At 36.2% G+C, this 26,195-nt stretch overlaps 1 protein-coding gene and 1 non-coding gene across 3 annotated transcripts; one reads left to right on the forward strand and one right to left on the reverse strand.

Moving 5' to 3' along the window:
* Positions 1–8,225: 8,225 nt before the first annotated feature.
* On the reverse strand, positions 8,226–8,299 carry TRNAT-AGU. The gene has a single exon. It is a non-coding gene; the product is annotated as a tRNA-Thr (tRNA).
* Positions 8,300–8,377: 78 nt separating this feature from the next.
* Positions 8,378–25,794, forward strand: LOC112511062 (monothiol glutaredoxin-S15, mitochondrial-like). Of its 2 annotated transcripts, XM_025116447.1 has the most exons (9): positions 8,406–8,464; positions 9,512–9,596; positions 9,709–9,795; positions 12,616–12,705; positions 14,374–14,508; positions 14,602–14,701; positions 24,018–24,084; positions 25,357–25,435; positions 25,535–25,773. In XM_025116447.1, the coding sequence occupies exons 4-9, from the start codon at positions 12,634–12,636 to the stop codon at positions 25,577–25,579; spliced, it is 498 nt and encodes a 165-aa protein (XP_024972215.1). In that variant the 5' UTR covers positions 8,406–8,464; positions 9,512–9,596; positions 9,709–9,795; positions 12,616–12,633; the 3' UTR covers positions 25,580–25,773. The 2 variants fall into 2 exon arrangements, with proteins under 2 accessions (XP_024972214.1, XP_024972215.1); XM_025116446.1 differs by lacking the exons at positions 9,512–9,596; positions 9,709–9,795 and having other exon boundaries at positions 8,378–8,464; positions 25,535–25,794.
* The last annotated feature ends 401 nt before the right edge of the window (positions 25,795–26,195 follow it).

Consider the following 26,195-nt stretch of genomic DNA (forward strand, 5'->3'; position numbering starts at 1 on the left):
ACAGACGATAAGAAAGGATAACAATGTCATTTCATATGACGTATACCTGAAGTTAATTTTTCGTCTTAAATTTCACGCTCAATAGCATATAAATTAGGTTTTTATAGTTGTATTAATTGTGATATTGAAATTAATTACGCCAAGGATTGGTATTTATAACCATACATCATTTTATTATCAGTTCATACTTTCAGGAAATATGATGTAAAAAGCTTAATAAAATGATTTATTTCTTAAATCCCGTTATAACGTAACTTAATAAGATTTTTAGGATTTTGCTTAATAAGAAATAACTTGTTAGATTGTCTAAATGTGTCCCGACAATTTTATGTGACATATTTACTCAAGACAAAGTTGTTGGTTCTATAAACTTAAATATTTCATGTGATAACCGGGTATTCGGATATAAAAGTTTGGGGTGATTTTTGAAAGGTGATGGTAAGTGGAGGGGTTTAATTTGTGTATGTGCTTAAATGTTTAAAATAATCCCCACCGCCTAAATGTTATTATATATGAGATATATAATTTATCTAATGAGAGAGTGTGATTAATTATTTTATAAACATTCATCGCCTCTTGTGGTTTAAAGTAAAGTATTGGATAAGATAATTATCTTATCTAATTGATTTTGGTGGAGAAAAAAGAAAGTGAGCTTTTATGTGTGTGTTCTCTTGTGTGTAAGTAAACAAGCCTGTAAGAGGAAGAAGAAACTGATTCTGTGATTTCTACTTGAATTTGTTGATGTGGTTAATTCATCTTCATTTATGTGAACATAAGGTGAGTTTTAAATTAATCAACTTTCCTTATTTGGTTTTGAGTCTTATGGTTCTTACATGGGGTTGATGATTAAGTGTTTCTGGATGCTATTTTTAGCATGATGATGAGTTCAATTTGTATGAATTTCCTTATTTGGAAACTGTGTACAGAATTGTATGGTTCTTTATATGAATTTTTGTTATGAAACTGTTTTGATGCCATTATTGGCAAAAATGGTGGATTTTTGTTATGATTACATCATGTGTGGAAATAAGGGTGACATATCAAGAAGAGGTGTATACTGGGATAAGGGTGACATAATCATGAAATCTGGGTTTTTGATGAGAAGTTGTTGTTATTGCATCTTTGTGATGTGATGACCTTGAGTTATCGCATCTGTGTGATACGAGGACTTGGAGTTGTCGCATCCTATTGATATGATAAGTTGTGGTTTTGATAAAGTGAGCAATTTTTGAGAAGCGAAAAGGGCTCTGGTTGGTCTTCATGTTTAACCAGAGGGCCTTTGGTTGTATTTTAAATCCAAATTCTTTTCAAGTGTTTAACCATTTCTTGTCACAGAGGCTTTGGTTGACCAGAGGGGCTCTAGTTGGTAAGACCAGAACACATCTGGTTGGCCTTGTTGGCCATACTTTTGGTTGGTAAGACCAGATAGGCTCTGGTCTTTAAGGATCAGAGGAGCTCTAATTGGTATTGCTCTGCATGATGCGACAAGTTTTACCCATGAAGTATTTTTCAAGATATTAGGTAATTGAATAACTCTGAACTCAAATAACTTTGAAGAATGACTCTTCAGACTTGTATTTGTACATCTGAGAAGCTCACTCGAACTCTGAAGTCTTCTTCTTCTTCAGATCTCTGAAGATAAGTTTGAAGTCTTCTTCTTCAGATCTTTGAAGATAAGTCTTAAGTCTTCTTCTTCAGGTCTCTGAAGATAAGTCTGAAGTCCTCTCTGAAGATAAGTTTGCAGATTTCGACTTAGTCTTGTAAGCACAGTTCAAATTTTAGATAATAAGTCTGCAGACTTTCATACTTGACCCAAATTGCTTTAATAAAACTTTCATGATATTTAGGACAATTTTGGTCCTAACAGTTAGTTTTACAAATATTGATTTATAAACCTGATTTGGTGATTTCACCCTGTAATTGCATAAATGAGATTTCTCACTAGACCTCAAGGTCTAACCTTCATTTTGTGTTTAAAAAATATGCATTACAAGTCGGGTTCAATCAAAGGATAAGGAAAAAGGGAAGTTGTGAGATGTCTTATATGCTTAGGGGCCGTTTACCAAACGCTTACCTGGGTAAGCGCTTATCAAGTCACATTACCTTATCGGATGAATATTGTAAGTACCAAAAATCTTACCCGGTAAGAGGAAGACAAGGACCGAGAGTCTTAGCCAGTAAGTGAGGGCGACGACTCTTACCATCGTAAGCGCTTACCGGGTAAATTGTTGCATACGATGCCATATTGGTGGACTAAAGTCTTACCCGGTAAGTAAACGGTAGTGTTAAATTTTACCGGTAAATGCTTACCAAATAAGTGTTTGGTAAACGGCCCCTTAAATGAGATGTGGAGGACATCATGCTTATCTGTGGTTTTTTTTTTAAATACTTGTTATATATACAAGTTTTGTATATGGATTTGGTGGAAAATTTTGTATATTTGGGACCGAATGTGTAAATTTGATATTTCTTTCCTTCCGTTTTTCTTCGTAATAAAAGTTTCAAGAACACACCATCATGGAAGGCCTAACAAACCAATTTTATTGTTGTGATATTTGTATTTCATTTAGTTATATTTTTCAAAATTCATTATTTTGGTTGATTATTACACAAACATGTAAATTTGAATAATTTTTATGACGTTTGTTTAAACTAGTAGCTACAATAGAGTTGGATTTACATGAGACCAGCTGTCAGAGTTACCTTCACAATGTTTTACTATAAAGTTTAATTGTAAAAAAATAGTTTCACGAAAGCATGTTGATCTCACATGATCCCAAATCGGCTACAATAACCAAATTAAATATAAAATCAAAAATAAGAATTACAATTTTTCTTTAACATAAATCAATTATTTCAATGTGAAACCATCATTCCTTTCATGATGTAAGAATGCTTCTAAATCTTTTTGGTTGTTAATTGAACCTTTCAAACTTAAAGGCATTAAATTTCTATAACTAAAAAGAATGAGTCTTCCAAGTAATCAACATAAAAAATGTTTTCTTTTTTTATTATTGTTTTTAAGGGTAAGGGGTCGTTTACTTAAATGCTTACTCAGTAAGCGCTTAATGTTAGGAGTCAACAATATAATTTATTTTACCGGGTAAGATGGTAATACATCAAACTTGTATTGTATGCAACAATTTACCTGGTAAGTACTTACCCGGGTAAAAGTCGTCACCCTCACTTACTGAGTAAGACTCTCTATCTTTATCATTGCTCTTACCGAGTAAGATTTTTGACCCTAGACATGTTCATCTGATAAGAAAAATTACCCGCTAAACACTTATAGTAAGTGTTTAATAAACGAACCATAAAATACAAAAGTTGCTTATGCTCAAGGTTTTTATTTGGCCCCTAAAATGCATAACACCAACTATCCTAATTTTGTATTTTTTTTATTCATTACCATTATACACTCAAGAAACTATATGGACACTTTGAACGCTACCACTGTGATGTATTACCATTGTGATACATTCAAGAAACTGTATGCATTTTTGTGACTCATTACCCGTAGATGTATATCTACGTTGGTGCCCGTCAAAATATGGCAGCCAACGAGTTTTACTGGTTTGAGGATTGAATGTGGCACGGTCGTACCCGATCCGTGTTTTTTAATCGTCGAACGACATTGTTCAATGAACGGAACTAACTTCACGATCTGCTACTACATTACTTCCATTGTTTTTTTTATGTTGCTTCGAGAAGAAAGGTATCAACAATGGCACATAATTTTGTATTAATCTTAAATCAAGCATAATCAACACCATTTTCATCATCTAAGGGGTTGCTCGATTCTTTTTCTATTAAGACATGTATGAATAAAGTTGTTTCTATTGATAACTTGTTTGTATGATAACAGATAAGAAGTTGTTGTTCGATTGTGGTGCTAAATAAACAGTCTGAATGTTAGAAATGACCATTGTACCCTCAGTCTATATTTTTGTCTAAATTAAAATAACTATTTGATAAAAATGTTGAATAAATGGCTATTAATATAAAAAGAGATCAATTTAAATGTTTTGATTATCTGAGAGGAAACTTTGTGAAGCTTTTGATTATCTGAAAGGAAAGAGGAAATACTTGAAAAGAAACCTTGTGAAGTTGCCCAATATTCTACACCCTATTCTTTTATTAACAATACCCATTCTGATCAAAAACCTCCGGATGGAACTAGAACCATCGACTTCCACCGATCTTGTTACTTGACAAAACCAGTTTGACTTGAGACCAAATGTTGATACCAACCCATCGATTTCCATCACTGTCAATTTGAGACCAAAATTGGAACCTCTGAAAACCAAAAAAAGATTCAATAGAAATCACACCCTACCAAACAAGGAAAAACCAAAAACCATAGGAGATTTAGAAAACATATTTGATCGAAAACCTATCTAATAAGAACTAGTAAATCGAAAACCATGGAGAGAAACCACAGACTAGAAGAACAAACCACAGGGAGAATCATAAAAAGAACAAACCATAAGAAGAAATCAAAATCATAGGAAGAATTCGGTACCGTGATGGTGGAGACGAAGAGGCTTGAAGAAGATGAGAGACGGATTTCTTTGGAAGAAGTCGTCTAAAGCAGTAATTTAATAAAGTTATACTTAAAGTTATTATATGAAAAAGATTATTTTAAGACGAAAATGAAAAAAAAAAGTAATTAAGGGGTTAGCGTCCAAATTATAGAAAATTAACAGAAGTAGTATTTTTTTACGGAGCAATTCATCTCCTAATTATTCCTCTCTTACTCTCATCAAAAAAATTACTATTCCCACAAGTATCTTTTCCGTAACTTGCAAAGATGGTATTTTATCTTGCGAAGGTGGTCACCCTGGGATTAGTCGGCTCGCATAACGGATTGGATATCCAGGTTAATTAAAAAAAATGTTTTCCAAGTTGCTTTCAACCCGTCACATGTGAAAAATATTGTTTTGAAAAGTGGGAGTGACACTTGGTTATTTTAGGAAAATACCACCTATGCAAGCTGTGGAACAAGAGTCTTTTGTAGAGGTAGTGATTTTTTTGATAAAAATCGAAGATAAATGGTTAAAAGATGAATTGTTACATGAAAAAATTTAGTTTTCATAAATTATATGGGTTACAAGCATATAAGCCGAAGCCATAGAACAAGAGTACGCTCCTACCCGCGTGGTGTGATAACTTGGTTTTTACTTGTGAAAAAAGTTTGGAGTTATTTTTGAAATAGTTTGAAAGTTGAGGGTGTCTTTTTTAAAAGTTGGTTTAAAAGCTATAAACCATCACCGCCTCTTATTTTTATAAGAGTATATGTAGGAGATGTTTATTTTACCTCATGAGAAGCTGTTTAGAAGAGTCGAGTGAGAAGAAAAGTTGGTGAAACCATTTTTAGCTACTGGGTTCGAGCAATCAGAAACCGAAGAAGAAGAAGAAGAATCTGCTTTCGTGATTTCATCTGTTTTTCATTGTTGTTTTAAAGCCTTCGACTAATTGTGATTCAAGGTGAGTTTTGTTTTCATAAACATTATTTAACATGTTTTTTGTGAAGAAACTGTAGGGTTTCATACATGGGTTTTTAATATGTTATATGTTATTTTTAGCATAAATTTGTGTTTTGACATGTGATTATCAACTTGTTAGAATAAGAGTGACATAATCAGGAGAGCCGTATTTTGGGATAAGGGTGACATAATCAGGAGAGACGTATACTGGAATAAGGGTGGTAAAATCGTCAGTATGTAAAAATAGGATTTTGATCATGTGGAACTGTTATTGCATCTTCATGATGCGATGAGTTTGATTTATCGCATCTGTATGATGCAATGAGATGATGTTATCGCATCCTTGTGATGTGAAAAAGGTATTTGTCGCATCCTTGTGATGCGAAGAGTATTGTTATCGCATCCTTGAGATGTGACAATATTGGGTTATCGCATCCTTGTGATGCGATAAGTTGTATGTATCGCATAAGTATGATGCTACAAAATGAAATAATTGCGTCCTTATGATGCGAGAAAATGTTATATCGCATCATATAAGATTGATATGATGCAATAAAAAGGTGATCACATTGATGAGATGCGATAAATTGGTATCTTTTATGCTTAATGCAATGACTTTGACACTTCATGGGTTGATCGATAAAAATAAGGTTGTCTCATCTATAAAATGTGACAAAGAGATTTGTTTTGATAAAAACACTGTTTATTTGTTATCAATACAAATATGAGATTTCTAAAAGTGTTTTGGTGATTTTCACCCTGTAATAACAATCAAAAGGGATTTCTCACTAGACCTCATGGTCTAACCCTCATTTTATTTAAAAAAAATGTGCATTACAGGTCGAACACATATAGAGAGTAAGGGAAATGGAAAGATATGAAGATATTATGATTGTTTTACATATGTGGACTTTTGGAAGCTGTTATATTACATGTACTTGAAAATTTGTTATGTTTACAAGTTATGTATTTAGTGTGAATAGAAAAAGTTTGTAGCTACTTTTGAGTGAAGTATTTTGTATATATTAAAACCAATATGTAAATTTGTATTTCATGTTGAAAGGAAATGGTCGGCCCCCCTAGTGAGGTTCCCCAACGGGTCCAAAGCCATTCCCATGCCTAATCGCCAGAAGGCGAGGTCAAGGAGGTCCCCCCCCCCCTTGCGAGGTTCTAAGGTGCAGAGCTCCTTAATGGTGGTCCGGGATGATCTGGACTAATTTCAGGACGTTGGAAACGTACTTGAAATTGCTCTCCAACTTGGTGAAATTTCACTAAGTACATATTTGAGGTAGTGTAATCATATCTCTGGTCGTTTTGATCAAAGTTACGACCGTTGAAAATTTTAAGTCTGGATCAGAGTTAATAACAACCAGACTTTGGTCTAATGCAACCAGACTTAGGTTTAGTGCAATTAGACTTTGGTCTTTGAAACCAAAATTCTAGATGTTACCTCTGATTCAGTTGTGATTGCCTTTCAACCTTATCCATTAACTGTTCTAACTGCCATACAATTATGTTTTAACTGTTTAACCGCTAGTAACAGTCGATCTCTCATATAAATCCTACTTAATTATATTAAAAAGTAATTTCAAATAATTTAAATTCTCCTTATCCAACAAACTAAAGGAGCGTTGACTCATTTTAAGTAATGAAAATAAAAATGAGAATCAATATATCGAGGTATGAAAATGGGTGTGTTTATAACATCGTTTTATAGACAACAAATGGTCTCCTATGACACTCAATGATATCTCTTTTCCGGTTCAACGATTTCTACCAGTGTACGGCCAATCATGGTCAAAATAAGAGTTTGATCCTGGCTTTCAAGGAACGCTACGATGGCCAAGACAAAAGGTTACCATTCCATGAGGGTGAGCTAACTCGATTATTTCCCACTGCTTTGTATTGCTCTTGTTTGGTGATGAAAAAACCGTCAACAATCTAATCCTAATGAAGGCACCTTAAGTCTGTAAGATCTTCAATCCATCTAAGATTCTTTCACCCATAAAAATTACTACAAATTGAGGTGAAAAACAGAATGAAAGTCTCGAACTGAAAATCGAAGACACAGAGATGGAAATCGAACTCCAAGGTAATCATTACCTTCTAATACCACTTTCGTTGTTTTGGGGTCACTATTGGACATGGTTAGAAACATAAAAGGTTTAAGTGCAAATTAATTTTGGGTCATTCACAAAGTGACGAAGAGCTTCGGCTAGATCCAGTCTTCAAAGTGAAGCTTCCTTTACTTTAAGGTTCCATGTCCTTGGGCTCGTAACCCCATACCCTCGACTCATCGGTCTTAGTCTTTCAATCAAGGAAAAAAGAAAATTTTCACCCGCCGGAAGAAACACCAAAGAAGCGTCTTCGCGTTTAGCAGACTTCTAGGCCTCACTGTTCTGACTTTCATTCAATATCCCATAGATAGCATAGAGCTCTTACACAGCGCCTAATAGGCTAGCCGCCTGACTCACTCCAGATAGAAAGACTGAGGGGGTCAGAGAACGACTGTTTTTCCGCCGGGCCACAGTCTTGACCTCCGATCTAGATAGCTACGAAGCCTTCAATGTTGATAGGGAGACTTTGCTTCTTGATCGTGATTTTGCTAAAAGGTTTCCAGGGATAGCATTTACTAGATTCATCATTAATGTACATAATGACAAACATAAGGGGCCTAGATGCAACTTTGAAGTAAACAAAAATTACAAAAAAAGCTTACAGTTTTAACAACTAAAAATTTGCTTTCATTGAGAGTCGAACTCAAGACCTCCCGCTTACTAAACGGGTGCTCTAACCAACTGAGCTATGAAAGCTTGTTGATAAGCAGTTCCATGTCACCTATTTCTACAATATTTATATGCATTTCATTGCGATCTAAAATATCAAGACGTATACTCGTGTGGGGAGGAAGCAACAGGGGCAAATCGGCGACTGCGTTGGTTGTATTTCTCCTAAAACCCTTTTCATCGAACTCCCAGGTAAATACCCTAAATCAAATTTAAGTTAAATCGTAAATTTTTTGATTTCGACCTTTCTGTTATATAATTCATCGGTTGTATTCGGTTTTTGCTTTCTGGGTGTTCTCTAATTTATGTGATTATTGAGCGAAGTTTTCGTCTTTGGGTTTATGTTTTTGTGAAGATCTAGATTTTATATGGATATGATTCTATTTGATTGAACTTATGGATAGCTGTTAGAACTATCCATCCAGAAACGAACTATTTTCTCCTCGATTATGGTGATGGATTATGTTGTTTCTAGAGTTGAATCTGTTGAAATATGAGTTACTCTTACCGGTGTTCATTGGACTAATTAGGGTTTTATTCATTTCCATATAACTTTCTCTGCACTCTAGGGTTTTATTTATTAAAGGAGTTTGTTTCAGAGGCTGATTCTGAAAAGAAACATGGTTCGTAAAGCAAAATTAAAAGTAAGAAGAAACTCATAGCGCGTTTATGATAACTACTAGTATCGAAAAAAACTAAGATTAGTGTACAGTAGATGTCACAAAAGTAAATACTCGTTGCAAGAGCAAATAACCAAGCAAAAGAAACCCAATAATCCCACATAGAGGTAGGGTTTGGTGAGGGTAGGATGTACATCAAGGGTTAGAGAGGATGTTTCCTACTGACTTGCAAAACCAAAGATAATTGAGAACACGCATCATGATTAGCAATGAAGTGTGTGCAACCAAACGACAGGTATAATGCCATCGTTGTAAGAGCAGACTTATGCAATTATTCATTTATGTGCAAAGAAAGTAGTTCTTATTAGTTTTGAAGTTCATTAGGTGTTGTTTGATTTTTAAGAGGTGCTGAAGTCTTAGGATTTGTTTGTTTTTTGAAAACCCCCCCTTAATACCTCTTAAGTCTGAATTGGTCAGACATTTTTGTTTTCAGACCGTTTGTTTTTTTAAGATAGGGGCTGAAAAGGTCTTACCGTCCTCTGAACAAAAAAGTGATAACCTAATCACTTAAATCCTCTTAATCGTTCCCTTTCTGCTCTCCAATCGTCGTCGCCTTCAGATCCAGTCCTCCAAATCGATCTTGCAGGACGTTCGATCTTCAAATTGATCACGACCCAAATCGATCCACACTCTCGATCTCCATGGTATGCCCATCTCCTTCTTGATTTCTGTTTTGATCAAGGTTCGATCCCTGTGGTTCGTCCCTGTTTGTTCGTCTAGATTGGGAGTGTTCATATATCAGTGTTTTGTTTTTAGGGTTCTTCCTTCAAGTTAAAGCCGAGTTACAAAGAAAACTCGTTTCAGAAGCTTTAATCGCATATACGTCCTCCTTTCAGTCCACAGGTCAGTGATTACAATTTCTACTTACAATGTTCAATCTCGTCAGCAGAAACTTAACGATTTCTGTCTTAAAAACAACATTGATTTATAGACTGCTTGCTCGGTCATTATCTTCATCACCAGCCGCATCAAACCCAGATTCAGTCAAAATTTTCAAGAATCAAGGATTCACAGAACCCCACATTTATCATTTAGTTCGAAAGTTACCAATGGCGCTCACTTGTAATCCCCAAACAAATCTCTTGCCCAAGTTTGAATTCTTAAGTTCTATAGGACATTCAGATTCTGAAATTGTTAAGTTATTGACTGCAAGAGCAACGTCTTTAGGTAGAAGCTTGAAGAACCATTTGGAACCAACCTTTAAGTTACTCAAAGATTTGCTTCAATCGAATGATAGAACTCTAATTGCAATCAAGAGGTGTGCTTGGGTTTTTGATTGGGATTTCCAATCAAATATGGTCCCAAATATGGAATATTTGAGAGATGTTGGAGTTCATGGATCAAAAATGTTGTATGTATTAACTTACCAGTGGGATTGATGGGAATTTAATGGACTCCTTTTCTATCTGGTTAAATCAAAGCAGAATTCTACTTGATTTATAGCATGTAGTTATATACCTTGAGGATCTAGTGGGATTGATGGGAATTTTATGATTTTGGGACCTATAACGTTTGCATAAATAGATAACCCTACAAAAAGGCAGGAAAGAGATGTCTTTTACTCTTACTTTGAATTGGAGGGTATCTTAGATTTCACATCTATCATGCATCAGACTTTAGTGGGGCTGCTTATATGCATATTTGACCTCTTGACATGATCTTATCCTTTTATTATAGCTATAGCAAAGCTAAACAAATGTATTTGAACAATAGAGACAAACCCCAGGTCTTCATCTAGCTTCAGCTGCAGAAGGTTTATAAGCTTGCTCTTCTGAAGCTTTTTGTCATTTTTTACACAGAAAGAAGGGGGTGGTGTGGTGTGGTGAGGGAGGGGGATGTGGTTGGCTGCTTCATTTTGTAATATTGACCTGATATCTTTTGCTCATGTCGATATATTGTTGATGTTAGTTTAGCCATTACCTTGATTTACAATTAGTTATGTATGTTGATGCAATTAAGTTATTGTTGTCAGTTTAGCCATTACCTACGTGCCTTGACATGTATCCCAAAGGGACAGGTTAATCCTATAATTCATATTAGCATCAAGTACCCTTTAGATCGAAATAGCTTGATGAGATTCTGTGTTCAACTTCGGTTTTTACTTGAGATTTGGTTACTGGGTTTGGTTTTGAATATCTTTTTTTCCTACTAATTTGTATATAATTGATAATTTGAACTGAGTTTTTGTTAATTATTATTGTTCATCCTTGATGTGTTTGGTGATGGTAATTGCTTCTAGAGTTCCAAAATCTGAATCCACGACTATGACCACATCTATAACTCATTCATGCCAATTTTACTAAAAACAGTGCTGGTCATACGAAGCAGCCCATGTCTACATAACAGAAAGCTATACTCAAACAAAAGAAGGCGACCGCAACTTATGAAAAATGCCTGATTTTACAATAAATGATGAAGGATACAAAAATCTAATCGACAAAAGAACAACATACAACTGTTATGTGGATCAGTATAAGAGATGGCTCATCATTTCCTAACAAGAACTTTGTCAAATACCAACTACGAGACTGACTTATCCCATTGGGCTTTACCAAATACCAACAAAAAATCCCTTTTTAGATGTGGCTCTTCAGTGAAGTTCTCAATCAGTAAACACCAAAAATGTGGTAAATATATAGAATTGCATTACATGATTTTTGCTTTGAAGAAGCCTGTTGGAAGGGTCATTGGTAAAAAAGACCAAATTCAAATTGAATTGGTCTTAACAGCACAGAACCATTAATCTAACCAAAATAATCCAACACAGAACCATAAATCCAGCATCACACTGTGTAGCAAAAGCCATAAATCTAACCAAAATAACCCAACAGATAACCATTAATTCTTTTACCTTTTTTGGGAGATCGAGAGGCAGAAGAAGAGATCGAGAAAAAAAGTTGGAGTTGAACACAACCATTAACTCATGATTTTGAACTTATGACCAACAAATTGATTAGATACCTTGAAATAAGATGATGTAAATATGGTCAAGAGGGAAGAAGAGATGTGGGTTCTCAGAGAGATCTAGAGGCAGAAGAAGACCCATTGCCTTTCTTGAGAGATCGAGAGGCAGATCAAGAGATGCTTGGACTGAGAGGCAGTCGAGAGATCGAGAGCTTGAAATCGTGAGCTGTTGAAATCGAGAGCTGAGAGCGAGATGGAGGCGGCTTCTGAAATTGATCAGAGTTAGATTTCTCACTTAAAATTCAGATGACGATAAGAGGTATTTAAGAGGTAATTAAGAGGAGAATTATAGAAAACAAACAGGCCCTAATCACTTAATATTTGAGAGGGAAAAAAAATCAAACCGTCTGAAAACAAAAAGGTCTGACCGATGAGGACTTGAGAGGTTTTAAGGAGTTTCTAAGAAAAAACAAACAGGAAGTATGTTAGGGCCTGTCTGTTTTTTATAATTCTCCTCTTGCTTTTCCGGTTGCTCCACAGTCGTGAAGAGCAGAGAATCGGAAAGAGAAAGAGAAAAAGATCATCATCAGTGGACCGTGAATCCTTCATACATTGATAAGATTTGTCTAAAATATCTTTTTAAATCTATTTTTACTACATTGTAAATGATTACCGTTGATTAATTTGTGTTCGTAAATGTTGTATGCCACCTCCTTTGAAGTAATTAATCAGTTCATCTTGTTTGTCGATTTGGTGCAGAATCGTTTGTCTAATACGATGGCAAGAGCGTTATCGAACATGCTATTCAAAGGATTTAGGTCAATTGAATCTACTCGTATAGCTGCATCGGTATGTTGTAATAGTGTATCGTTGAACTTCATCTTCTTCCTTTTTTTGGTTTATAGTTTCAAGTTAGGGCTATAAGTTCTGTTCGTTTCAAGGTTTCACCATTTGCTAGAACTCTTCTTTCTGTTTGAATCTCGCTTCAGAACTAATAAGAAGGAGTTTGGCTCTGGCAACAATTGATTGCTAAAAATACAATTATTGTAGAAGCATTTTTGCAGTTAAAAGCCGAAAGATATATGTCATTTTGAATCTGGTGATATCTAGGTTTGCTTGAATTAGCCAACTGAGGAGTAGATTTCTTTAGATATGGCTAGGAAGATAGAGGTTCAATAATTTGTCGTTTTACATTTGGATTACTCAAGTAGGTGGTATATCTACAACACTGTTCTGGATTGTTGTTCTTCAACCTAAAAACGGGTAAAATGTGAAATATTGACATTGAAATTTTGCTTTGGCTGTCCTAAGCAGGCTATAGGAGCTTTTTTTTTAATTGTAATTTAAAATAGCGGTTATCACGGTGGTAAAGCGGCGATATAGCGGTTCATATAAATATTTAGAATTATATACATAAAATATAAATAGCTTAACATATCATGTGTAATTAATATGAAAAAGAAATTCGCTAATAGACTAATAGTCCCAAAAAAAGAAATTCACTAATCGACTTATTAGAATGATGGAAGAATTTAGGAAACCTGGTTGAATGCTTGATGATGTTGTAAATTTAAATCTTATAATATCAGTAAAGATAACAAGATGGATTGAATGACTTAAATCATTAAAAAACAAGTGCAAAATAAAAGGCCAAACCATTTAAATAGGTCCAATATAAGCTTGTTAGACAATATAAAAAAGCCCAACCACAAATGGTGGTTATGCGGAGCTGTTTTGTGCAAAAAAACGGCCATTTGGCGGTAAATCACACCGCAATTCGCAGTACCGCCATTAGGACCGGCCACAATTCCTTCCAAGACAGCAAACCTCTATTGCACCATTATTAGCAGCATAGCTTAAGTATAAGGAGCTTGATCATGATTTGCAGGAATGGAAATCTGTTTTAACATGTCACTTAATTGGATGATCAACTTCAGGGTAACGGGTCATCCTTCTCTAAAACTTAATTCTATGCATCCACTATTTTGATATGATAAATTTTTTAGAAGTTGAATGTAGTTAGTTTGATCTCCATGCTTCAGCTCACTCACAATTTGATAATAGGACACTGCATCTGGAAGAGCAAATACGTTTAAAGAAGTCCACTCCTGAGTTGGCTAATCCAAGCAAACCTAGTTATTACCAGATTCAAAATTGGCATAGATGTTTTCAGTTTTATCTGCAAATTTGTTTCTATAAGACATATTTGTCAGAGCGAAAATTCTTCTTATCGGTGCTGAAGGGATCCAATCGAGAGAGTTTGAACCAAATGTAAATTTACTTTTAGCCAACCCACCATGCTTCAGCTCACTAATAGTTGGATAATAGGGACGCTGCATCTGGAAGGCCAAATATCGTTCACTTGATGCAGTCTTTTGTTATCTAATTGCATATTTCATTCTTTACCATTCTTAAGAGTTAATTAGTCAGTCGCTAAAGGGATTGCTTTTATTCGAATGTATTGATGCTTGATACCAATTTTGTATGTTCTTCCATAAATTCTATGCAACTTGTTAGGCCTCTGGACCGTTCTTGCGGCACGGAATGCAATTTTCGACTAGTGTGCCCAATGATCCTGATACACATGATGATTTTAAGCCCACAAATAAGATTGAGAATTCTGGAATTACTCTAAAGGATATCGTTGAGCAGGTAGGGCTTATTGATATGTGTATCCTGAACCTCTTTGTATTTTATATGTTCTGTTTCGAGGTAATTACTACATCTGTTAATTGCAATGTTTAGGATGTCAAGGATAACCATGTGATGATTTACATGAAAGGGGATCCAGAGCAACCACGGTGTGGATTCAGCTCATTAGCTGTCAGAGTGTTGAGTGAATATCGTAAGTACTCAAATCAACACTTCTTGTTTGAAGATATTTTCAACATAAAATTGTTATTTCTAATGATTTTTCTTTATTAACTTAAATGATTTTCTAATTAAGTGATCTGCATAGAATATAGATAGTCCTCTATCTCATGCTTGATAGTCTACCTTACTTTAGATTATTATTCCTAGATGTGGAGAAACATAGCTATCTGTGGCGACCTAGGAGGTTTGTTGAGCAGGTGCACCTTTAAGGTGGATTAAAGGACCGCAAAGTAGTTCAATGCTTTTTTAGCCTAATTCCACCATTTCAAGGTTTTTTTTTAGTTTTTGGTTGCTTTCAAGAGACTTTTTCGGCTTTTTGGTTGATGTCCATTGTATTTTCTAGAGTAAACTACAAATTTGGTCCGTGTGGTTTGTTGTTTGTAGCAGTTTTGGTCCCTACAATTTAGAAATTACATGATCACCATTGTGGTATGCAAAAACGACTGGATTTGGTCTCCGACTCTAATAGCCGTTAGAAGAATCCCATTTGATGAGGGGTGTTTTCGTCTTTTTAAAATTTTATTTTATTTTCTATTAGAACTAAAACATCTCTTTAGATCCATCCATTAAAACAGTGACATGTGTCCACCTCCTTCCCCAAAAACTTACACTCCTTTCCGGCAATGCTTTGAACTTTCCGGCAATCCTTCGACCATCTTTTCTGGCCAAACAACATCAAAACAAAACCCAAATGCATATACAAACACGAAAATCAAACCCTAGGTAAATGCAAACCCCAAAATCAAGCTCTATTCATATTCTGAACCAAAACCCATTTTCAGAATCCAAGCTTCTGTTACAACAATGGTGAATCCAGAACATCGACGGAAAAGCAATCCATGTCTATGAACAGATCAGAACCTAGATGAGGGTAGAAGGGTTTAGGTCGGTGAGAAGTTTTGGAGACGGGGTAACGCCGGTGAGGGTAGAAGGGGTGGTCACTCGATGGCCATCTCCACCATCTCCACCACCATTTGACGACCATCTCCACCATCCATCTCCTCGCCTCTTCCCTCTCCTGCTATAAGCACCGTCGGCGTCCTCTTCCTTCTTCCCTCTAATTGCAGCAGGTTGTGCAGGTCTAATTGCACCAGGTCAAGTTGTTCCAGCATTCCTTCGATCTTTCTCTGCAACCGTATCCAAGATCCAAAACTAAATTCAAACCAAACCTCAACATAAGCCATGAAATCAAATCCAAATCCAAAGGATGGTGCTGGTTCTATTTGAAACCCAACAAAAAAGGAGGTAGGGGAGAGGTTGTTCGTCAGAACTGGTGATAGGCGGTGGGGGAGGTGTTGGTTTGTCGAATATGGTGACTGGCGGTGGGGGGAAGGGGTTGGTTTGTCGAAGATGGTGATTGGGCGGTGAGGGGAGGGTTGGTTTGCAGGTAAGTTGTATCTTTGGGAGGAGATGCTCCAATTTGTGTTTTTGGTGTCGGTAGGACACTCAACACATAATACATATATATATATATATATATATATATATATATATACATATATACACATTAATTAGCATCTAATTTTTAAAGCAAAAATAAACAAAAACTGGAAAAGTCTAAAATACCCCTGACTTAACGTGTGCTTCTAACGGCCATTAGAGAGGACCAAATCCGGTTGTTTTTGAATACCACAATGGTGATCTTGTAATTTTGAAATTGTAGGGACCAAAAGTATTACAAACCACAGGACCAAGTTTGTAATTTACTCTATTTTCTAATATCCTAGAACACCCCTTGTAGCAAAGATAGTTGGGAATAATTTTCTCTATATTTATTTGAAGAGAATGATACACCCATTTATATACACAAAAAAAGAGATCCTACCAAATAAATTACCGAAGAGGAGAAAGGAAACTATACAACAAATCACTCTATCTACAATAAAATCACTGATTATAGGAGATTGATTCCTAATAATCAGCATACAATATTTCCACCGGTTTGTTTTCCTACACTCCCCCTCAACCTGGTCGGAATATGTCTGTTAGACCAAGCATAGAGCTTAGTTCAATGAGGTGAGGTCTAAACAGGGCCATGGTTAAAATGTTTGTTGCTTGCTGCCAAGAGGGAACATGGTTGAGAGAAATAATGTTTTCTTTTATTTTCTCACATATGAAGTGCCTGTCAATTTCCACATGTTTCATTCCGTCATATGATGGACTGGTTTTTTAACCATAGCCATCTCTGATTGGTTGTTACGCATCATCTTGATAGGTCAAAAATTCCACCCTCAAGCTCTAGTATCAGTCGATTTAGCCAAATTCCTTCTCATATACCGTGAGCTAAAGTTCGAAACTCGGACTTGACACTACTTCGAGATAGAACATGTTGTTTTTTACTTCTCCATGTCACCAAGTTTCCCCAAACAAATGAACAATAACCGGATGTAGATCTTCCGTTAATAGGGGATCCACCCGAGTCCGCATCTGTATAAACTTCAAGAGACCGATTAAGTGTTTTCTTGTACAATAATCCCTTTCCAGGATCCTTTTTCAGGTACCTAAGAATTCGAATCACAGCCTTCATATGGTCCATTGAGGGTAGGGGTGTAAATGATGCGAGTCGAGCTCGAGTATCTGTATACTCGACTCGAACTCGATAGCCATTTCTCAAGCTCGAACTCGAAAACTCGAGAGAAGTTAAAAACTAAACTCGACTTGAACCCGATTGCAATTTTTTACTCTCGAGCTCGAACTCGTTTGAAGCTCGAACCAAGCTCAAACTCCTACTCGAATCAAGCTCGAACTCGAACTCGAACTCGAACTCTAATCAAGCTTACCCGTCGAGATTTATGAAATTATAAAGTCTTCTCTTACAAATTATAAAACTTAAAGGTGTTCTTTTAAATTTTAAAAAACTAAAGGGATATACCTCAAACTTCATCATCAAAAAGACAATGTTACAAACTCCATTCACATCCCTCTCTTTTTATAACAACTCTCCATCCTTCTTTTACCATCTCTCTTCCAATGTGGGACAACTTCACCAACACTTCTATAGTTTTTTTTCTCTTTTTTAATTATGATTTTAATAAAAAAAATTATTGATATAGTTTTATAATTAAAGATGCACAACATTGTTCAAATATCTAAAAATATAGACATTTTTATTACATTATATTATACATACTATATTATAAAATTGATTATATTTTTAAAACTAATTATATATAAAAAATCGAGTATCTCACTAGCTTTTCGAGTCGAGTATTGTGTAGCTCGACTCGACTCTTTAATATGTCTAGTCGAGTTCGAGCCGAGCCTATTCGAGTCGAGTGTTGACCGAGTCGATCTCGAATAGCTCGCGAGTTGTCTCGTATCATTTACACCCCTAATTGAGGGATTGCTTAAAAACTAACAAACAATCCTGACCGAAAAACCTATATCAGGACGAGTGTGTGTCAAATATATTAACTTTCCTACCAAGCATTCATATCGCCCCTTATCAGTTGCTTCCTCTTCAGTCCGAGATATCGGTTTTGTATTAGGGTCCATAGGAGTTTCAACTGGCTTGCAACCACTCATGCCAGTTTCATGTAGGAGATCCAGGACGTACTTGCGTTGAGAGACAGAAACCCCCTCTTTCGACCTGGCTACTTCCATTACCAGAAAGTACCTCAGATGCCTAAGGTCTTTGATTTGAAATTCTTTGGATAAAAGCATCTTCAGTCATCTCATTTCTTCTTCGTGATTTCCCGTAAGGACAATGTCATTAACATAGACAATTAGCACAGTAATTTTCCCATCTGGGAAGTGTTAGATGAACAACGGTTGATCTGCTTGAGACTGTGAATAATCATCTCATTCGTGCCCTTTAGAGGACCTGTCGAACCATGCTCTCGGAGATTGTTTGAGCCCATATAATGCCTTCCTCAACTTGCACACTTTTCCTTTTGTTTTTTTTCGTTTCAAAATCGGCCGATACATCCATATACACTTCCTCACATAGGCTTCCATTCAAGAGAACATTTTTTACGTCGAGCTGGAATAATGTCAGTCTTGGTTGACAACAATAGACAATAGAAGACAAACAGTATTAAGTTTGGCTATCAGGGCAAATATTTCTTGGTAATCAATTCCATAAGATTGAGTGAACCCTTTTTGCCACTAGACGAGCCTTGTATATATCTATGCTTCTATCTGCATTATGTTTTATTGGAAAAATCCATTTACATCCCACGGTTTTCTTACCGGGTGGCAAAGATGTTAGGAGCCATGTGTCATTCTTTTCAAGAGCATTGTGCTCATCGCTTTTCACCATTCTGGTACCTTCAGAGCTTCATAAACAGAACTCGGAATCGTAGTTTTATCCAAGGAAGTCACAAAGGATCGAAATTTATGTGACAAGTTTGAGTATAATATATAGCATCGAAGTGGGTGTTGAGTACATGATTGAATTCCTTTTCTTTGAGCAATGGGCAAATCCATCTTTGTATCATTTGCTATTATCTCCTCGGAGTCTGATTTCGAACTCAATTATGTCTCATTGTGTAACTTTTCAGGATTGACTGAACTAGGGAAAAGTTCTTGACTTTGTTGGCTTCATTCCGGTTCCAGAGGTTTTTCTCTTGTGTAAACTTTTATTTCTTCATCAGGGAGGTTAAGGTGTTTAGGACGAACTCCAGACTGACGACTACTTTCAAAAGAATCAGGTTAAATTTGAGGAGACGATACATGAGAAGGATGACTTGTTCTCGACTCAAAGATGGTTGTCCATTCCCAATTTTGTGATTCCTGAGTGTTATTCTCCCCCTGACTTGCAAAATTGGGAAAGAATGGTGTATGCTCAAAGAATGTCATATCCACAGTGTTATAGAATTTTTGTGTTACTGGTGAGTAACATATATAGCCTTTTTGATTCGCCGAGGAGCCAAGAAAAACACGTTTAACAGAGTGAGGTTCAAGTTTGCTGCGATTGTGAGGAACGAAAGCAACACAACCGAAAATTTTGAGGGGGATCTGAGACACAAGTCTGGAGGTTGGGTTGATTTTATGAAAAATTTGCAAGGGAGATTTGAATGTAAGGACACGAGAAGGCATTCGGTTAATGAGATACGTGGCTGTTAAAACAACATCGCCCCAATTTTTTTTGGGAACATGGGTTTGAAGGAGTAAGGCTCATGCATTTTCGAGGATGTGAAGGTTTTTGCGTTCAGCCACACCATTTTGTTGTGGTATGTCCACGCATTAGCTTTGCGAGTTGGCATACTTCACAATGTAAATAGTTATGATATATGTGAAAGAAAAATGATCGAAACAAATGTCTCATATATGTAAAATTAGGATGATCTAGACGAGAATGCCTAATATAATTGCACTCTCTTTATTCGATTGGAAGACGGACTTAAGGCTACGAACATTCTCTGGCGGAGGCCTGACACTAATCTTACTAGTTGCGGAATCAGGAGTTAATGAAGTGTTTACATTGAGAAGATAGAGACCTTCATGAAGTTCATTGCCAATCGTCATCCCCGAGTTCATGTCCTGAAATACACAATATTTGGCAAAACATTTAGTTTCAACACGAGATCACTGTTAATTTGCTCACGGAGATAAGATTACAGTCTAGATCAGGAACAAATAGCACATAGTATAGAGTAAGAGTATTTGAGAGGTGAATTGTTCCTTCCCCTTCCACAGCGGTGTGATTACCATTCTCTATGTGAACAGTTTGCTGCTTATTGCAAGGGAAGAAACTTGAAAAAAGAGATCTGTCACCTGTCATATGATTTGAAGCACCAGAATCGACCATCCGTGATGAAGGGAGTTGAACTATCACCAACATGAAATGCAAGATTGCCTTCATTGTTGGCAGACGATGAGATATTAGCCTTGCTTATGAGCTATTGAAGTAATGCCAATTGGTCCTTTGTAAATGGCACCTGATTGTAGTAATTGCTGTATTTCCCCCAAGCTCACGGTCTCGGCTTGGTTTCCAATTTGAGGGTTTTCCATGCAGTTCTAGCACCCTTCTTTCAGATGACTAGGCCTTCTGCAATGATTACACCAAGGACGTCTTTTTCTTGATCGATTATCATTGAAGCTTGAAGACATTCCTCAGGAAGCTAAAGCGACAGAGTTTGGAGCGGGATGCTTGGCTGCTGCGAGAGCTGAAACATCTAGGGAAGAAGATGGATTGGTTAGTCCCATCATGATTCGGTTACAACTTCCCTCTTGATGTACCTCAGAAAAGACTTCCTGTAATTTTGGTAATGGTTTCATCTCGAGGAGTCTTCCATGAACTTCATCAAGAGACTTGTCGAGACCCATTAGAAACTTGAAGATGCGTTTAGTTTCCACAGTGGTTTGAAATAAGTTTGATCGTCAGAACACTTCCATTCATGTGATTCAAACAAGTCTAATTGTGACAAAGTTCTCTCCTTGACGTAAATCCTGAAGAATACTCTCTACATGGAACAAGTGAACAACTCAGCTATGTTTTCACTATTGGAGAAGGTCCCTCGTGTAGCATCCCATATTTCTTTCGCAGTGGTGTATAGAAGAAAGTTCTCTCCTATTTTAGTTGTCATTGCGTCGTGCGGGCACAAGGCACCGGGCGTGCTTGGCTTGGCTTTGGTGGTGACTATGATCGCCAAAACCTCTGATGCCATAGCCCCTAGCTTCCCAGCCACGGGCATGGGGGAGCAGCAGACCCCATGGTTCCCCTATATATACCTTATGGACAAAAAGCAAAGTGACAGAAACAAGCATTGATTTTTTCAGGAGTCATAATTCTTGAAATAGGCACACCGTCTGGCACGGGCAATGAACGGGCACGATGTGCGGGCAAGCCAAGCCGATGGTAGTAGTAGTCAAGTGGGCAAGCCAATGCAAGGAATCCAAGCCAAACGGGCACGACATGCGTGGAAAGCCAAGGAAGCCACCAAGGCCACATCACTAGTATTGGGTGGCATGCGGGCAAGCCAATGCAAGGAATCCAAGCCGAACGGGCACGACATGCGTGCAAAGCCAAGGAAGCCACCAAGGCCACATCACTAGTATTGGGTGGCATGCGGGCAAGCTAATGCAAGGAATCCAAGCCGAACGGGCACGGCATGCGGGAAAGCCAATGCAAGGAATCTAAGCCAAATGGGCACGACATAAGCCAAGGAAGCCACCAAGATGCTGGTTGAGTGAGTGTGGCAGTAAGATACTGATCTCGACCACATCCACTTATAAACATCATGGATTGGGACCAGTGAAGATAGTTATGCCCGTTGAGTTTGTGACCCGTGATATTGATAAGGCTTAAATCGTGAGTTTGTGACCCGTGATATTGATAAGGCTTGAATCGGTTGAGGTTTGAATCATTTGAGGAGGGTTCGGGGGAGATACATTTGAGTTGTCTGAGTCTCGGAACCAGACATTCGCAATAAGACGATAAGGCAGAGATAAAAATAACTACAGGTTGGCTTCTGAAAAAGTGATAGTTGAATAATAGTACCCTAGACTTGTTGAAACTTGTAGAGTGACGAGGGACAAAATTGATTTGATAAATCAACTGAAATCGATTTGATGAGTTAACCGGATAAAATCGACTGGATGAAATCGATTAGAGGATATCGACCGGATGAAATTGGTTTGATGAAATCGATTGACTGAAAAATTGATTGACGATTGTGATTATGAAGGCACGAAACAGAGGCTGGTTTAGGAAGATCAAAAATGGAGTCTAAGATTTGGTACCATGTAGTTAAGATAGTTGGGAATAATTTTCTCTACATTCATTTGAAGAGAATGATACACCCATTTATATACACAAAAAAGGAGATCCTATCAAATAAATTACCAAAGAGGAAAAAGGAAACTATACAACAAATCATTCTATCTATGGAGGGAATATACAATAAAATCACTGATTATAGGAGATTGATTCCTAATAATCCGCACACAATATTTCCACAAGTTTGTCTTCGTATACCCCTTAAAGTTTAGCGGATGCACCTTTAATTTCCAAAAAAACTCTACTTGCAAAAATTGGTTGAGCGGGTGTACATGACCCCGCTCAGGCTTTCGCAGGTCCGTCCTTGATAGCTATATCAGTATTGCATAAAAAGCTGGAAGGTTACTACCTTGCAAGAATTTGGCCTGTTGCACTTCCATGGACCAAATGGAGATTTTTGGTCGTACAAAATTGGGGACTACCTTCCAACCAAAGCCCAGCTGTTTGGCAGTGAGATTGTCTTGGTTTCACGTGGGTACTTTGGATCCGTTTTTGGATCTAACCTAATGTATCTTAAAATTGCATAAAAGGTTACAACCATGCACCAACATCACTATTACTATTTATGCCCACACAAGCAAGATTGGATGTGGGTTGATAGTTGAAAGGGAAACACTTGAAAGCATTGGACAGGAACAACCGAATAAATACACCATTTTTATGGAAACAAACAATGAAACATCCTTCGTACAAGTTCTAGAAGCATATTTAAATTTGTCCATGGCCATTGTGATATTTACGGTTTCATGGACATATATTAGTCAATATTTGAAAAGAAAAGGGTAACTATGGAAATGTGAAGACGTAGGAGGTCGTTAAGGATGTCTTTGGTACACCAGACAAGACAGAACATAATAGGACTGTTCCACGTTTGGTAGGACTTTTATGTGGAACAGAGTGGAACAGGCGTGTTCCACCTCCACCCCATGGAACAAGGTGGAATAGAGCTCTATTTTGCCACTATAATCTCAAAATGAAATCTAGTTCTCTTCTAAAACATCAAATTCACCTTCCTCTCACATTTTATTTATTCTTGAAGTTTTATTTATCGTATTTTATGCTTTTTTAACTTTCGTTTTACTATCCTCAAAATAATTAATTTTATACAGCTTATATTTTGGTTAATTTATTAAATATTAATAATAAAAAATAATATAGAAAAGGTATGGAATAAAGATTAGAAAGTACATTAACTTTTTATTTTGGTGTCATTTTAATCATTTTGAAGAAAAGTTTCTAATGATATATTTTGTTTTAAAAAATATTTATTGTAATTTAGTAAATTATATAAATTAATCAAAACATATATAACAACCCATTAGGGGTAAATTGGTCATTTTATTTGTTCTGTACTCTCTACTTTTGTCTTATCAATAGTTGAACAGTTGTTTTGTCCTGTTCCATTCTAATCTGTTTGGATACCAAATGCACCCTAACTGCCAAATGTTGTTGATTTTAGCATATATGGGATTTATTTGGTTCTCTTCCTTTGGATTTACATTATCCTTTCTCCTGCTGGTTTTTTACATTTGGATTCTCAAGTATTGCTATGGATTTATTGCAGGAGTTCCTATACATTCTAGAAACATATTAGAAGATCCCGAGCTTAAGAATGCTGTAAAAGCTTTCAGGTAACAAGCACTTTTCTTGCAGTTAGGTTGCTTAACATAAAAGCTTGTTGTTATGGATACCACAAAACATACCCGCATTGTGACCGGACGGTTTGGGCCTTAGAGTATCTTCAAGAGATTCTCTATAATTTCTTTCTAAAAAAAATTACATTTAACTCCAACAGATTCTCTATTTTAGAGAATTTCAACATCAACTTTATTATTAAAATATTATATAACTTTATCATCCCACTACATTTAAAAAAACTTAATAAATCAATCTCATTGGTTAGAAATTTTAAAAGGGTATTTCTCTCTCCTTAGTAGAGAGTTTTAGCGTATTCTCTATGTTTGGAGTTTTTTCTATTTTAGGGAACAAGATAGAAAATGTATTGGAAAATCTGTTGGAGATGCTCTTAGTATCCTAAGTCTAACATGGAAATTTAGGAATCATCTTTATATTATTATTATCAAAGGAAATGCATAAAAACGTGACGAGGTTTGCCTTGAATTCTTTTTTTTTTCTTTCACATTAATGTAACAAAGTTTCAAAACTTTCTTTTTTTTACTCATTTTGACCGATAACGTGCTAATTTTGTAAAATTTGATGACATGGATTGTCTACATCACCATAACCCTTTTGTAAACATCACTTATACAAAGTATTTGGTCAAAACTGACAACTCCAACCGGCCCTACATGGAACCCTGCCTCCAAGGACACCAATGTGGGGGCATTTTTTGGCTCACTGAACGGCTAAGGTTAGCGGGGGCTTGGGGTCGATCCCAGGACCTGTCTTGTATTTGGGCAAAGTCACCCCACCCCTTCGCCAACTGAGCTACACGAGACTTGTAAACAAAGTATCCATGTCATCAAATGTTATATCAATGGGTTACTGATCAAAATGGGTACAAAATAGGAAATTTTAGAACTTTGTTACATCGATTGATAAAAAACTTAATTCATTACACTAGATCGGAACTAAACCAAACTTTGCTGTATTTATGATGCATTTTGCCCTTATCATTATTACTATGTGTTTTTCTTCATTTTATTTGCATTCTTTCTTGGAACTCCATTGATGCACTTGGTTTTCTTCATTACGTTTGATTGTGGCGTTGTGGGTATGCAAGTATGTTGATCTTGATGGGTTATGATCAACTACATAGCTGGGGTAAAATGGTCATATGCTTTATTCCGCACAAAAAAATAAACAACCGTTTTTCCGAAATCCATAAAGACAGCTCCATAAAGGTTGATTTTTATTAGCTATAACATAGTATTTGGGTGCAGCACGTGGCCGACATTTCCGCAGATATTCATCAATGGAGAATTCATCGGAGGATCAGACATTATCCTGAATATGCATCAGGTTAGCTTCTCTGCATATTTAAGGCTTATTATCATGTTTTGTTTTGTTTTGTTTTGTTTTATGGAGTGAAAAGCATGTAACTTGTTTGGGGTTGTGCAGAATGGTGAACTGAAGGAGAAACTGAAGGCCACTTCCGAGGAGTAGACCAGTCAGCAGTGATGTTATTGGATTTATGATGTTAGTCATTTCAAAGCGACGTCGTCGTTTTAACATGAGCGGAGACAAAATAATCAAAAAATGTGATTTTTTAATAATATTTATAAACTATTTAGATTTTATTTCATAAGCTATGAAATCTGTTAATTGTTATCATGTTTTTTTATTAGAACGTAACAACCAAAACTGGCCTCAATCTCAGCAGCACAAAGCTCCACATTCCTCTTTGGTGTCTCTCTCTCTCTCACACACACACACACACACACATATATATACTAGAAGCGTACTCGCGCAATGCAACGAGATACATCGTGTTTTTAATATTTTATTTTATTCTTTATCTCAGTCGATGTTATAATATGACTTTATATGATTTTGAGAAAGCGATGATGTTTTTATTTTTGAATAAAATATATGTTTGACGATATCATAAAAATTTGACCAAAATATATCGATATTAGTATCAAATTAACTATTTGAAATTCCTCATTTTTTTGTGTAATTTTTTAATCCAATTTTTTATAATTTAATTTATGTACAATAACGAAGTAATTTATATTTGGTTTAATAATATAATTTTTTATAAAGATAATAATTATTTATT

This window comes from Cynara cardunculus, assembly GCF_001531365.2.
Source record: "Cynara cardunculus var. scolymus isolate 2C chromosome LG 4, CcrdV1, whole genome shotgun sequence".
Classification (NCBI taxonomy): domain Eukaryota; kingdom Viridiplantae; phylum Streptophyta; class Magnoliopsida; order Asterales; family Asteraceae; genus Cynara; species Cynara cardunculus.

Coding starts and splice junctions, on each gene's coding strand:
- LOC112511062 (XM_025116446.1), top strand. CDS start 12,634: ATGGCAAGAGCGTTATCGAACATGCTATTCAAAGGATTTAGGTCAATT. Junction 14,509..14,601: donor TAAAGGATATCGTTGAGCAG/GTAGGGCTTATT, acceptor TGCAATGTTTAG/GATGTCAAGGATAACCATGT. Junction 14,702..24,017: donor CAGAGTGTTGAGTGAATATC/GTAAGTACTCAA, acceptor GATTTATTGCAG/GAGTTCCTATACATTCTAGA.